This window comes from Oncorhynchus gorbuscha, unplaced genomic scaffold (genome assembly GCF_021184085.1).
Source record: "Oncorhynchus gorbuscha isolate QuinsamMale2020 ecotype Even-year unplaced genomic scaffold, OgorEven_v1.0 Un_scaffold_1115, whole genome shotgun sequence".
In the NCBI taxonomy this organism is placed as follows: Eukaryota; Metazoa; Chordata; class Actinopteri; order Salmoniformes; family Salmonidae; genus Oncorhynchus; species Oncorhynchus gorbuscha.
Genome location: NW_025745990.1, coordinates 154,793 through 167,500, shown reverse-complemented (window position 1 = coordinate 167,500; position 12,708 = coordinate 154,793). Strand labels below are relative to the sequence as shown.

Sequence of the window (12,708 nt, the reverse complement as noted above, 5' to 3'; positions counted from 1 at the left end):
TATGCACTCCGGATCTCCCCCTCCTCGGGCAACACTATGCACTCTGAATCTCCCCCTCAGGCAACACTATGCACTCTTGAGTTCCATAATGCCTTGCCTTATTTTAGTACAGCACAAACCGCCAACGTCTAGTCACACAGCAGAAACTACTAGTACACCAGAAACTACTAGTACACCAGAAACTACTAGTACACCAGAAACTACTAGTACAGCACAAACCTCCAACGTCTAGACAGTCAGGAAGCATCAAATTTCCCCAAAAATGATGGATAGAGGACTATTTTGGCACATTTTGACAGAGGATCATTTCTACATTTTCATTGCGGCCCTCCGGAACTGGTGGGAGATTGAATGCGGCTCCTGGGGAAAGTGGGTTTGACACCTCCGCTATAGTCACACACACACACACACACACACACACACACACACACACACACACACACACACACACACACACACACAGACTATGTATATTGTCTGAGGGAGATTCAGAGTGAATTTACACAAACTCAAGAAGACGCTCCATAACACAGCTCGGGTGGAAAGTTAGCAACTCTGTATGTGTATAAAACTATTTAAAAATATATATTTTAAAAATATAAATCCCCCTCTCGTTTTCTACTTCCTCCTTGAATTGGATGAATCAACTCGAAAACTGAATTAGTGAAATCACACCGTCCTCGTCTGTGTTACCAAAGCAGGCCTAGCAGCCTGCTACAAACCCTAGCTAGCATTAGCTTAGCCGTTCAACGACACCACCAGAACTGGGAATAAAAAGTGTCTCTGTTTAGTCAGTGAGTGAATGGCTACGTTTGGCCAAAGCCCCGTCTGGGCCCTGGTCACCAGTAGTGCACTATAAAGGGAACGCAGTGCTGTTTTGGGATGCATCCAGTGTGCTGGTTTTAAGGGGACGTTAGCATTAGCACCAGTGTTTGTTTGTGTGTAAACTAATGTCTGTCCGTTGAACCTTTTCCTCTCCCCTCCTCAGCCTGCCTCGTCTATGGAGCCGATCAGTAAACGCCTGAAGATCGTTGAGGAGGTGAGCAAGCAGTCTGTCTCAAATGGCTCCTGTAATTAGGGCCCTGGGTTCTTCCCTAGGGAATAGGGTGCCAATTGTGACCGTCTATATAGGGAATAGGGTGCCAATTGTGTCCGTCTATATAGGGAATAGGGTGCCAATTGTGACCGTCTATATGGGGAATATGGTGCCAATTGTGTCCGTCTATATGGGGAATAGGGTGCCAATTGTGACAGTCTATATAGGGAATAGGGTGCCAATTGTGACAGTCTATATAGGGAATAGGGTGCCAATTGTGACAGTCTATATAGGGAATAGGGTGGCAATTGTGACAGTCTATATAGGGAATAGGGTGCCAATTGTGACAGTCTTAATGCTTGACCTCTTCACTCACTCACGGTACCATTCTCTATTTGCTGTCTGAGTCTACTTTGGCTCGCCTTAGGAGGTGCAGCTGGAGGTGTATGTTATGTAGAGGTACAGCTGGAGGTGTATGTTATGTAGAGGTGGAGGTGTATGTTATGTAGAGGGGTACAGATGGAGGTGTATGTTATGTAGAGGGGTACAGATGGAGGTGTATGTTATGTAGAGGGGTACAGATGGAGGTGTATGTTATGTAGCGGGGTACAGATGGAGGTGTATGTTATGTAGAGGGGTACAGATGGAGGTGTATGTTATGTAGAGGGGTACAGATGGAGGTGTATGTTATGTAGAGGGGTACAGATGGAGGTGTATGTTATGTAGAGGGGTACAGATGGAGGTGTATGTTATGTAGAGGGGTACAGATGGAGGTGTATGTTATGTAGAGGGGTACAGATGGAGGTGTATGTTATGTAGGGGTACAGATGGAGGTGTATGTTATGTAGAGGGGTACAGATGGAGGTGTATGTTATGTAGAGGGGTACAGATGGAGGTGTATGTTATGTAGAGGGGTACAGATGGAGGTGTATGTTATGTAGAGGGGTACAGATGGAGGTGTATGTTATGTAGAGGGGTACAGATGGAGGTGTATGTTATGTAGAGGGGTACAGCTGGAGGTGTATGTTATGTAGGGGTACAGATGGAGGTGTATGTTATGTAGCGGGGTACAGATGGAGGTGTATGTTATAAAGAGAGGTACAGCTGGAGGTGTATGTTATGTAGAGGGGTACAGCTGGAGGTGTATGTTATGTAGAGGGGTACAGCTGGAGGTGTATGTTATGTAGAGGGGTACAGCTGGAGGTGTATGTTATGTAGAGGGGTACAGCTGGAGGTGTATGTTATGTAGAGGGGTGGGGGTACAGTAGAGGGGTGGAGGTGTATGTTATGTAGAGGGGTGGAGGTGTATGTTATGTAGAGGGGTGGAGGTGTATGTTATGTAGAGGGTGGAGGGTATGTTATGTAGAGGGGTGGAGGTGTATGTTATGTAGAGGGGTGGAGGTGTATGTTATGTAGAGGGGTGGAGGTGTATGTTATGTAGAGGGGTGGAGGTGTATGTTATGTAGAGGGGTGGAGGTGTATGTTATGTAGAGGGGTGGAGGTGTATGTTATGTAGAGGGGTGGAGGTGTATGTTATGTAGAGGGGTGGAGGTGTATGTTATGTAGAGGTGGAGGTGTATGTTATGTAGAGGTGGAGGTGTATGTTATGTAGAGGTGGAGGTGTATGTTATGTAGAGGTGGAGGTGTATGTTATGTAGAGGTGGAGGTGTATGTTATGTAGAGGTGGAGGTGTATGTTATGTAGAGGTGGAGGTGTATGTTATGTAGAGGGTGGAGGTGTATGTTATGTAGAGGGGTGGAGGTGTATGTTATGTAGAGGGGTACAGATGGAGGTGTATGTTATGTAGAGGGGTGGAGGTGTATGTTATGTAGAGGGATGGAGGTGTATGTTATGTAGAGGGATGGAGGTGTATGTTATGTAGAGGGGTGGAGGTGTATGTTATGTAGAGGGGTACAGATGGAGGTGTATGTTATGTAGAGGTACAGCTGGCTACTACCAGTGTTGGTTTTGCATGTGTGTTTCAGACGTGTGTATATTTATCACATGAATGTATGTCCTTGGTTTCAGTCTTCACTCTGAGGAAGACTATTTATACCACAGAGCCCTGTGGTGCTTCCTACATACACATACTGAATGGCATTTATTTTCATCCAGACAGCAAGTACTAGATCAGATAGTAAGACCCAGTAGATACAGTATGTTTGTTCTCCTCTGTGGTCGGGAACTCTCATCCAGACAGCAAGTACTAGATCAGATAGTAAGACCCAGTAGATACAGTATGTTTCTACTCTCGATGCGCCTGTTAAAATGACGGTGGTGTTTTTGTTTGGTCTGTACAGGACACGAGGTCAACGTCTATCCAAGCTGCAGACAGCACTGCCATCAATGGCAGTATTACTCCCACAGACAAACGGTAGGAGATGCTGTATGTATGTATGTATGTATGTGTGTGTGTGTGTGTGTGTGTGTGTGTGTGTGTGTGTGTGTGTGTGTGTGTGTGTGTGTGTGTGTGTGTGTGTGTGTGTGTGTGTGTGTGTTACATTTACATTACATTTAAGTCATTGTGTGTGTGTGTGTGTGTGTGTATATGCATGTGTGTGTGTGTGTGCGTAACAGTATCACTCCCAGTAATATATATAACTGTATTATCTCCATGTCTCTCCTATATTCCATCAGTAATACAGGCTGTTCACTCTGTGTGTATTAACAAGGAATGGAATAAAATCAACTCTGCTGCAAGTGATGTTTTTCTCACGGCGGTCTTCCAAGCCGTTGTGGCGTTGACGAAACGTCCCCTAGTCAACTCTGCTGCAAGTGATGTTTTTCTCACGGCGGTCTTCCAAGCCGTTGTGGCGTTGACGAAACGTCCCCTAGTCAACTCTGCTGCAAGTGATGTTTTCCTCACGGCGGTCTTCCAAGCCGTTGTGGCGTTGACGAAACGTCCCCTAGTCAACTCTGCTGCAGTGTAACTTGCTGATGGAGTGACGTGTTGGTCACCTGCTACACCCATATAGTGGACCAGGATCTGTATTTACACACTGTGCTGATTGGGCCTCAGATTTCCCTTTTACATTACCTGATCCTAGACCAGCTCTATGACTGAATACTGGTCCTATTAGATTACATGGACAGGGTGGACCTGATCCTAGACCAGCTGTATGACTGAATACTGGTCCTATTAGATTACATGGACAGGGTGGACCTGATCCTAGACCAGCTGTATGACTGAATACTGGTCCTATTAGATTACATGGACAGGGGGGACCTGATCCTAGACCAGCTGTATGACTGAATACTGGTCCTATTAGATTACATGGACAGGGGGACCTGATCCTAGACCAGCTGTATGACTGAATACTGGTCCTATTAGATTACATGGACAGGGGGGACCTGATCCTAGACCAGCTGTATGACTGAATACTGGTCCTATTAGATTACATGGACAGGGGGGACCTGATCCTAGACCAGCTCTATGACTGAATCCTGGCCCCAGTTTTTTTTTTTGTCCATTAAGAAAAGGAATAAAAATGTAAACTTGTCTTTCCTTTACAGGATAGGGTTCCTGGGGCTGGGGCTTATGGGTAGCGGAATCGTGTCCAACCTGTTAAAGATGGGCCACATCGTTACAGTGTGGAATCGCACAGTAGAAAAGGTACCACAAGACAACCAACATGTGAGAAAATACGATACAGAATTTACTCCTGTGATTCCGTCAAAAACTATTATTATTTAAACCACAGTTATTTGGTACAGTATTTTATTTTATGCAAAAAAAAAATCATTTATTTATAATGTAAAGTAACAACGTTTGGGTTTGGTGCTGATTTTGACCTACGTCCTGTTGTGACATCACTTCCTGTGAGCTCACTTCCTGCCTTGTTCCTGTTGTCTTCCCGCTGCAGTGTGACCTGTTCATTCAGGAGGGGGCCAGGGCTGGGGCGGACCCCAGCGGAGGTGGTCTCCATGTGTGACATCACCTTCTCCTGCGTCTCAGACCCCAAGGCTGCCAGGGATGTAAGTAACTAAGGAAACATCTCAACAGACGATGTTTGTACGTGTGTAGTCAGGCCAGATTTCCAGGCAGGTGAGAGAGTGAGATGTTTGTATGTGTGTAGTCAGGCCAGATTTCCAGGCAGGTGAGAGAGTGAGATGTTTGTATGTGTGTAGTCAGGCCAGATTTCCAGGCAGGTGAGAGAGTGAGATGTTTGTATGTGTGTAGTCAGGCCAGATTTCCAGGCAGATGAGATGTTTGTATGTGTGTAGTCAGGCCAGATTTCCAGGCAGGTGAGAGAGTGAGATGTTTGTATGTGTGTAGTCAGGCCAGATTTCCAGGCAGGTGTGAGAGTGAGATGTTTGTATGTGTGTAGTCAGGCCAGATTTCCAGGCAGGTGAGAGAGTGAGATGTTTGTATGTGTGTAGTCAGGCCAGATTTCCAGGCAGGTGAGAGAGTGAGATGTTTGTATGTGTGTAGTCAGGCCAGATTTCCAGGCAGGTGTGAGAGTGAGATGTTTGTATGTGTGTAGTCAGGCCAGATTTCCAGGCAGGTGAGAGAGTGAGATGTTTGTATGTGTGTAGTCAGGCCAGATTTCCAGGCAGGTGAGAGAGTGAGATGTTTGTATGTGTGTTGTCAGGCCAGATTTCCAGGCAGGTGAGAGAGTGAGATGTTTGTATGTGTGTAGTCAGGCCAGTGAGAGAGTGAGATGTTTGTATGTGTGTAGTCAGGCCAGTGAGAGAGTGAGATGTTTGTATGTGTGTAGTCAGGCCAGTGAGAGAGTGAGATGTTTGTATGTGTGTAGTCAGGCCAGTGAGAGAGTGAGATGTTTGTATGTGTGTAGTCAGGCCAGATTTCCAGGCAGGTGAGAGAGTGAGATATTCTAAACAGACTGGCTGCCATGTTGCTGATGGTATTGAGCTTGGTGTGATAAGTATTGTAATGCCTTTTAGTTCTGACTGCAGTGACTAATTTATCTCACAACGTATGACTGTTAATACCCCTCTCTCTCCTCTCTCTCCTCTCTCTCCTCTCTCCTCTCTCTCTCTCTCTCTCCTCTCTGTTCTCTCTCTCTGTTCTCTCTCTCTGTTCTCTCTCTCCTCTCTCTTCTCTCTCTCTGTTCTCTCTCTCTGTTCTCTCTCTCTGTTCTCTCTCTCTGTTCTCTCTCTCTGTTCTCTCTCTCTGTTCTCTCTCTCTGTTCTCTCTCTCTGTTCTCTCTCTCTGTTCTCTCTCTCTGTTCTCTCTCTCTGTTCTCTCTCTCTGTTCTCTCTCTCTGTTCTCTCTCTCTGTTCTCTCTCTCTGTTCTCTCTCTTTGCCAGTTGGTGCTGGGTCCCAGTGGAGTGCTCCAGGGCATCAGGCCAGGGAAATGTTACGTAGAGATGTCTACCGTGGATCCAGAGACCATCACAGAGCTCTCACAGGTATACACACACACAGAGCTCGCACAGGTATACACACACACAGAGCTCGCACAGGTATACACACACACAGAGCTTGCGCAGGTATACACACACACAGAGCTTGCGCAGGTATACACACACACAGAGCTCTCACGGGTATACACACACACAGAGCTCTCACGGGTATACACACACAGAGCTCTCACGGGTATACACACACACAGAGCTCTCACGGGTATACACACACACAGAGCTCTCACGGGTATACACACACACAGAGCTCTCACGGGCATACACACACACACAGAGCTCGCGCGGGCATACACACACACACAGAGCTCGCGCAGGCATACACACACACACACACAGAGCTCGCGCAGGCATACACACACACACACACACACACACACACAGAGCTCGCGCAGGCATACACACACACACACACACACACACAGAGCTCGCGCAGGCATACACACACACACACACACACACACACACACACACACAGAGCTCGCGCAGGCATACACACACACACAGAGCTCGCGCAGGCATACACACACACACAGAGCTCGCGCAGGCATACACACACACACAGAGCTCGCGCAGGCATACACACACACAGAGCTCGCGCAGGTACACACACACACACACACACACAGAGCTCTCGCAGGTATACACACACAGAGCTCTCGCAGGTATACACACACAGAGCTCTCACAGGTATACATACACACACACAGAGCTCGCGCAGGCATACACACACACACACACACAGAGCTCGCGCAGGCATACACACACACAGAGCTCGCACAGGTATACACACACAGAGCTTGCACAGGTATACACACACACACACACACACACACACAGAGCTCTCGCAGGTATACACACATAGAGCTCTTGCAGGTATACACACACAGAGCTCTCACAGGTATACATACACACACACACACAGAGCTCTTGCAGGTATACACACACAGAGCTCTTGCAGGTATACACACACAGAGCTCTTGCAGGTATACACACACAGAGCTCTTGCAGGTATACACACACAGAGCTCTTGCAGGTATACACACACACACACAGAGCTCTTGCAGGCACACACACACAGAGCTCTTGCAGGTATACACACACAGAGCTCTTGCAGGTATACACACACACACACAGAGCTCTTGCAGGCACACACACACAGAGCTCTTGCAGGTATACACACACAGAGCTCTTGCAGGTATACACACACACACACAGAGCTCTCGCAGGTATACACACACACACACACACACACACACAGAGCTCTCGCAGGTATACACACACACACACACACACACACACACACACACACACACACACACACACACACACACACACACACACACACACACACACACACACACACACACACACACACACACACACACACACACACACACACACACACACACACACACACACACACACACACACACACACACACACACACACAGAGCTCTCGCAGGTACACACACACACACACACAGAGCTCTCGCAGGTACACACACACACACAGAGCTCTTGCAGGTATACACACACACAGCTTGTGATTCCAGGTGTATGCTACTCCCACTGTCGCTAGGTCATCATCACTCTCCCATTGGCTACTGTCATTACATCATCAATCGTCTTATCCTATGCTCTCTCATTGGCTCCTCTACTGCCACACCACTGTCTGATTGGTTCCTGTCTCCATCTGTCATCAGGTGATATCGTCGCGGGGCGGCCGCTTCCTGGAGGCTCCTGTGGCTGGGAGCCAGCAGGTATCTAACGAGGGCATGCTGGTCATCCTAGCGGCCGGAGACAGGACGGTCTATGAAGACTGCAGCTCCTGTTTCCAGGCCATGGGCAAGACCTCATTCTTCCTAGGTAGATGGTTTGAGTTTTAAGAGTGTCTTATCCCAGGGCTATCCAATTTCCTGCGTGTTATCAGGTGAAGCAGGCTAACGTGTGTGTGTGTGTGTGTGTGTGTGTGTGTGTGTGTGTGTGTGTGTGTGTGTGTGTGTGTGTGTGTGTGTGTGTGTGTGTGTGTGTGTGTGTGTGTGTGTGTGTGTGTGTGTGTGTGTGTGTGTGTGTGTGTGTGTGTGTGTGTGTGTTATCAGGTGAGGTGGGTAACGCAGCGAGGATGATGCTGATCCTCAACATGGTACAGGGAAGCTTCATGGCAACCATCGCCGAGGGGCTGACCCTAGCCCAGGCCACAGGCCAATCACAGCATACCTTCCTGGACATCCTGTCTCAGGGTCAGATGGCCAGCACCTTCGTGGACCAAAAATGCCAGAGTGAGTCAGAAACTAAAGGCGCTGCTGAGTCAGAAACTAAAGGCGCTGCTGAGTCAGAAACTAAAGGCGCTGCTGAGTCAGAAACTAAAGGCGCTGCTGAGTCAGAAACTAAAGGCGCTGCTGAGTCAGAAACTAAAGGCGCTGCTGAGTCAGAAACTAAAGGCGCTGCTGAGTCAGAAACTAAAGGCGCTGCTGAGTCAGAAACTAAAGGCGCTGCTGAGTCAGAAACTAAAGGCGCTGCTGAGTCAGAAACTAAAGGCGCTGCTGAGTCAGAAACTAAAGGCGCTGCTGAGTCAGAAACTAAAGGCGCTGCTGAGTCAGAAACTAAAGGCGCTGCTGAGTCAGAAACTAAAGGCGCTGCTGAGTCAGAAACTAAAGGCGCTGCTGAGTCAGAAACTAAAGGCGCTGCTGAGTCAGAAACTAAAGGCGCTGCTGAGTCAGAAACTAAAGGCGCTGCTGAGTCAGAAACTAAAGGCGCTGCTGAGTCAGAAACTAAAGGCGCTGCTGAGTCAGAAACTAAAGGCGCTGCTGAGTCAGAAACTAAAGGCGCTGCTGAGTCAGAAACTAAAGGCGCTGCTGAGTCAGAAACTAAAGGCGCTGCTGAGTCAGAAACTAAAGGCGCTGCTGAGTCAGAAACTAAAGGCGCTGCTGAGTCAGAAACTAAAGGCGCTGCTGAGTCAGAAACTAAAGGCGCTGCTGAGTCAGAAACTAAAGGCGCTGCTGAGTCAGAAACTAAAGGCGCTGCTGAGTCAGAAACTAAAGGCGCTGCTGAGTCAGAAACTAAAGGCGCTGCTGAGTCAGAAACTAAAGGCGCTGCTGAGTCAGAAACTAAAGGCGCTGCTGAGTCAGAAACTAAAGGCGCTGCTTTATACTACAGCCCTATTCCCTATATAGTGCCCTACTTTAGACCGGAGCCCTATTCCCTATATAGTGCCCTACTTTAGACCGGAGCCCTATTCCCTATATAGTGCCCTACTTTAGACCGGAGCCCTATTCCCTATATAGTGCCCTACTTTAGACCGGAGCCCTATTCCCTATATAGTGCCCTACTTTAGACCAGTGGCAAGTTGGAAACTATGAGCATAGTGAATTCAACACTTGCACAAGCAATGTGCTAGAGGCTTCACTACAGACCCTGGTTCAATCCCGGGCTGTATCACAACTGCCGTGATTGAGAGTCCCATAGGGTGGGGCAGAATTGGCCCAGCGTCGTCCGGGTTAGGGGAGGGGTAGTCCGGGTTAGGGGAGGGGTAGTCCGGGTTAGGGGAGGGGTAGTCCGGGTTAGGGGAGGGGTAGTCCGGGTTAGGGGAGGGGTAGTCCGGGTTGGGGAGGGGTAGTCCGGGTTAGGGGAGGGGTAGTCCGGGTTAGGGGAGGGGTAGTCCGGGTTAGGGGAGGGGTAGTCCGGGTTAGGGGGAGGGGTAGTCCGGGTTAGGGGAGGGGTAGTCCGGGTTAGGGGAGGGGTAGGCCGGGTTAGGGGAGGGGTAGGCCGGGTTAGGGGAGGGGTAGTCCGGGTTAGGGGAGGGGTAGACCGTCATTGACAATAAGACTTTGTTCTTAACTGACTTGCCTAGTTAAAACGTGTCCTGTTTGGGGCCAGTGTTACCCCTAAAAGATTCACTCGTTTAGTAAAAGATGTCCCAGTACTGACTATTACAGAAGTTCCCCTGATCGGTACATGTTGTAAATCCCTTCCTCGTCTATGATTTAAACTATTCAACATGGTTCATTTGTTTCATTACATCTCCACTGGTAATGATGAGCCCCCCCCCCCGATCTCTCCAGATATCCTACAGGGCAACTTCAAACCAGACTACTATTTGAAACACATTCAGAAGGATCTGAGGCTAGCCATCTCCATGGGCGACACAGCCAATCACCCGACTCCTATGGCTGCAGCAGCCAATGAGGTAAGACGTTGTTGGATTGACACACACAAAATGGCCGCCAATGAGATTTCAAATGGCATTGGAGGTAGATCTTAGATGCGGACCGGACACGCGAGCGTCGCAAGATACGTTTTGAAATCCATGTTATTCAATTATTGCACCCACACTGCTCGTGTCCGTCAACCAGCGTCTGCGATGCCAAGGGCTAACACCGAACCCGAACCGGCTGCGTCCGTGTGCCAGCGTGCAAACATTTAATTTGTCCCCCTACACCAAACGCGATCACGACATGCAGGTTAAAATATCAAAACAAACTCTGAACCAATGAAGTTAATTTGGGGACATGTCGAAAGCATTAAACGTGTATGGCAATTTAGCTTGTTAGCTTGCTGTTGCTAGCTAATTTGTCCTATTTAGTTAGCTTGCTGTTGCTAGCTAATTTGTCCTATTTAGTTAGCTTGCTGTTGCTAGCTAATTTGTCCTATTTAGTTAGCTTGCTGTTGCTAGCTAATTTGTCCTATTTAGTTAGCTTGCTGTTGCTAGCTAATTTGTCCTATTTAGTTAGCTTGCTGTTGCTAGCTAATTTGTCCTATTTAGTTAGCTTGCTGTTGCTAGCTAATTTGTCCTATTTAGTTAGCTTGCTGTTGCTAGCTAATTTGTCCTATTTAGATAGCTTGCTGTTGCTAGCTAATTTGTCCTATTTAGATAGCTTGCTGTTGCTAGCTAATTTGTCCTATTTAGCTATAAACCAATGAGGAGATGGGGGAGGCAGTCCTGCTTCTATAAACCAATGAGGAGATGGGGGAGGCAGTCCTGCGTCTCCCATCTCGCTAAATAGCCATACATGTTTAATGCTTTTCGACCTGTCCCCAAATTAATATCATTGGTTCAGAGTTTGTTTTGATATTTGAACCTGCGTGTTGTGATCAGGTTTGGTGTAGGGGGACATAATAAACGTATGCCTGCTGGCGCACGGGCAGCCGGTTCGGGTTCAGTGTTCGCTGTTTCAGATGGAATGAATGTCCACAGACATTTTACCCATATTGTTAACCTGCATAAGGTGAACATATGTCAACATTACTAACTGATATATAATAACCTGGCGCTGTGGGAACACGGGTTCCTAACCTGGCGCTGTGGGAACACGGGTTCCTAACCTGTCGCTGTGGGAACACGGGTTCCTAACCTGGCGCTGTGGGAACACGGGTTCCTAACCTGGCGCTGTGGGAACACGGGTTCCTAACCTGGCGCTGTGGGAACACCAGAGTGTCAGGCATCCAGTACTTCTGGTATTGATTCTCTGTTCACTCTTACTGAGGGACACGAAGCCCTGGGACTCAGACACTGATCAAAACCTCATGTTTCCCAGAGCAGAACCAGACCTGCTACAAGACCATCTGTTTTCTCATCCAGTGAGATGGTTTCTTCTGGAACACCTCTCCTATTCTTTGGACCAAATTCTGTTTCCGTGAACAATAAAGTTGTATGTTTTGTCTCACTTTACGACAATGTTACTTCTTTATACATATTTACCATGGTTTTCTCTCTGTCTGTAGGTCTACAAGAGGGCTAAAGCGCTGGACCAGTCAGACAACGACATGTCAGCTGTCTACAGAGCCTACATTCACTAAACCTCCTGAAGAGCCTCTCCCCCGACCTGTCCTCTCCCCCGACCCGTCCTCGTACCCTTCCTCTCCCCTGTCCCGTCCTCTCCCCTGTCCCGTCCTCTCCCCTGTCCCGTCCTCTCCCCATGTCCCGTCCTCTCCCCCTGTCCTGTCCTCTCCCCCTGTCCCGTCCTCTCCCCCGACCCGTCCTCTCACCCCGACCCGTCCTCTCCCCTGTCCTTCTCTCCTCTCCCCTGTCCTTCTCTCCTCTCCCCTGTCCTTCTCTCCTCTCCCCCTGTCCTTCTCTCCTCTCCCCCTGTCCTTCTCTCCTCTCCCCCTGTCCTTCTCTCCTCTCCCCCTGTCCTTCTCTCCTCTCCCCCTGTCCTTCTCTCCTCTCCCCCTGTCCTCCTCTCTGGACCACACTTATCTTTTTATACATTTTTATTCCCGTTTTATTCATTATTTTTGCACCAGAGATATTGGTGTACTTCCCAAATGCCATCCTATTTCCTACATGG

The 12,708-nt window shown here is 48.4% G+C and overlaps 1 protein-coding gene and 1 non-coding gene across 2 annotated transcripts in view; both read left to right on the top strand.

The window, feature by feature from the left end:
• The window catches only part of LOC124021434 (putative oxidoreductase GLYR1), a 26,360-nt gene extending 13,981 nt beyond the window's left edge, over window positions 1-12,379 (top strand). The window contains 10 exon segments of the mRNA XM_046336622.1: window positions 989-1,039; window positions 3,337-3,410; window positions 4,550-4,649; window positions 4,900-4,929; window positions 4,931-5,011; window positions 6,308-6,409; window positions 8,125-8,287; window positions 8,521-8,700; window positions 10,483-10,607; window positions 12,143-12,379. Coding sequence (XP_046192578.1) covers window positions 989-1,039; window positions 3,337-3,410; window positions 4,550-4,649; window positions 4,900-4,929; window positions 4,931-5,011; window positions 6,308-6,409; window positions 8,125-8,287; window positions 8,521-8,700; window positions 10,483-10,607; window positions 12,143-12,217 — 981 coding nt within the window. The 3' untranslated portion in view covers window positions 12,218-12,379.
• Window positions 3,882-3,965, top strand: LOC124021441. Its single transcript, XR_006836237.1, has one exon. It is a non-coding gene; the product is annotated as a small nucleolar RNA SNORD35 (small nucleolar RNA).
• Window positions 12,380-12,708: the final 329 nt, after the last annotated feature.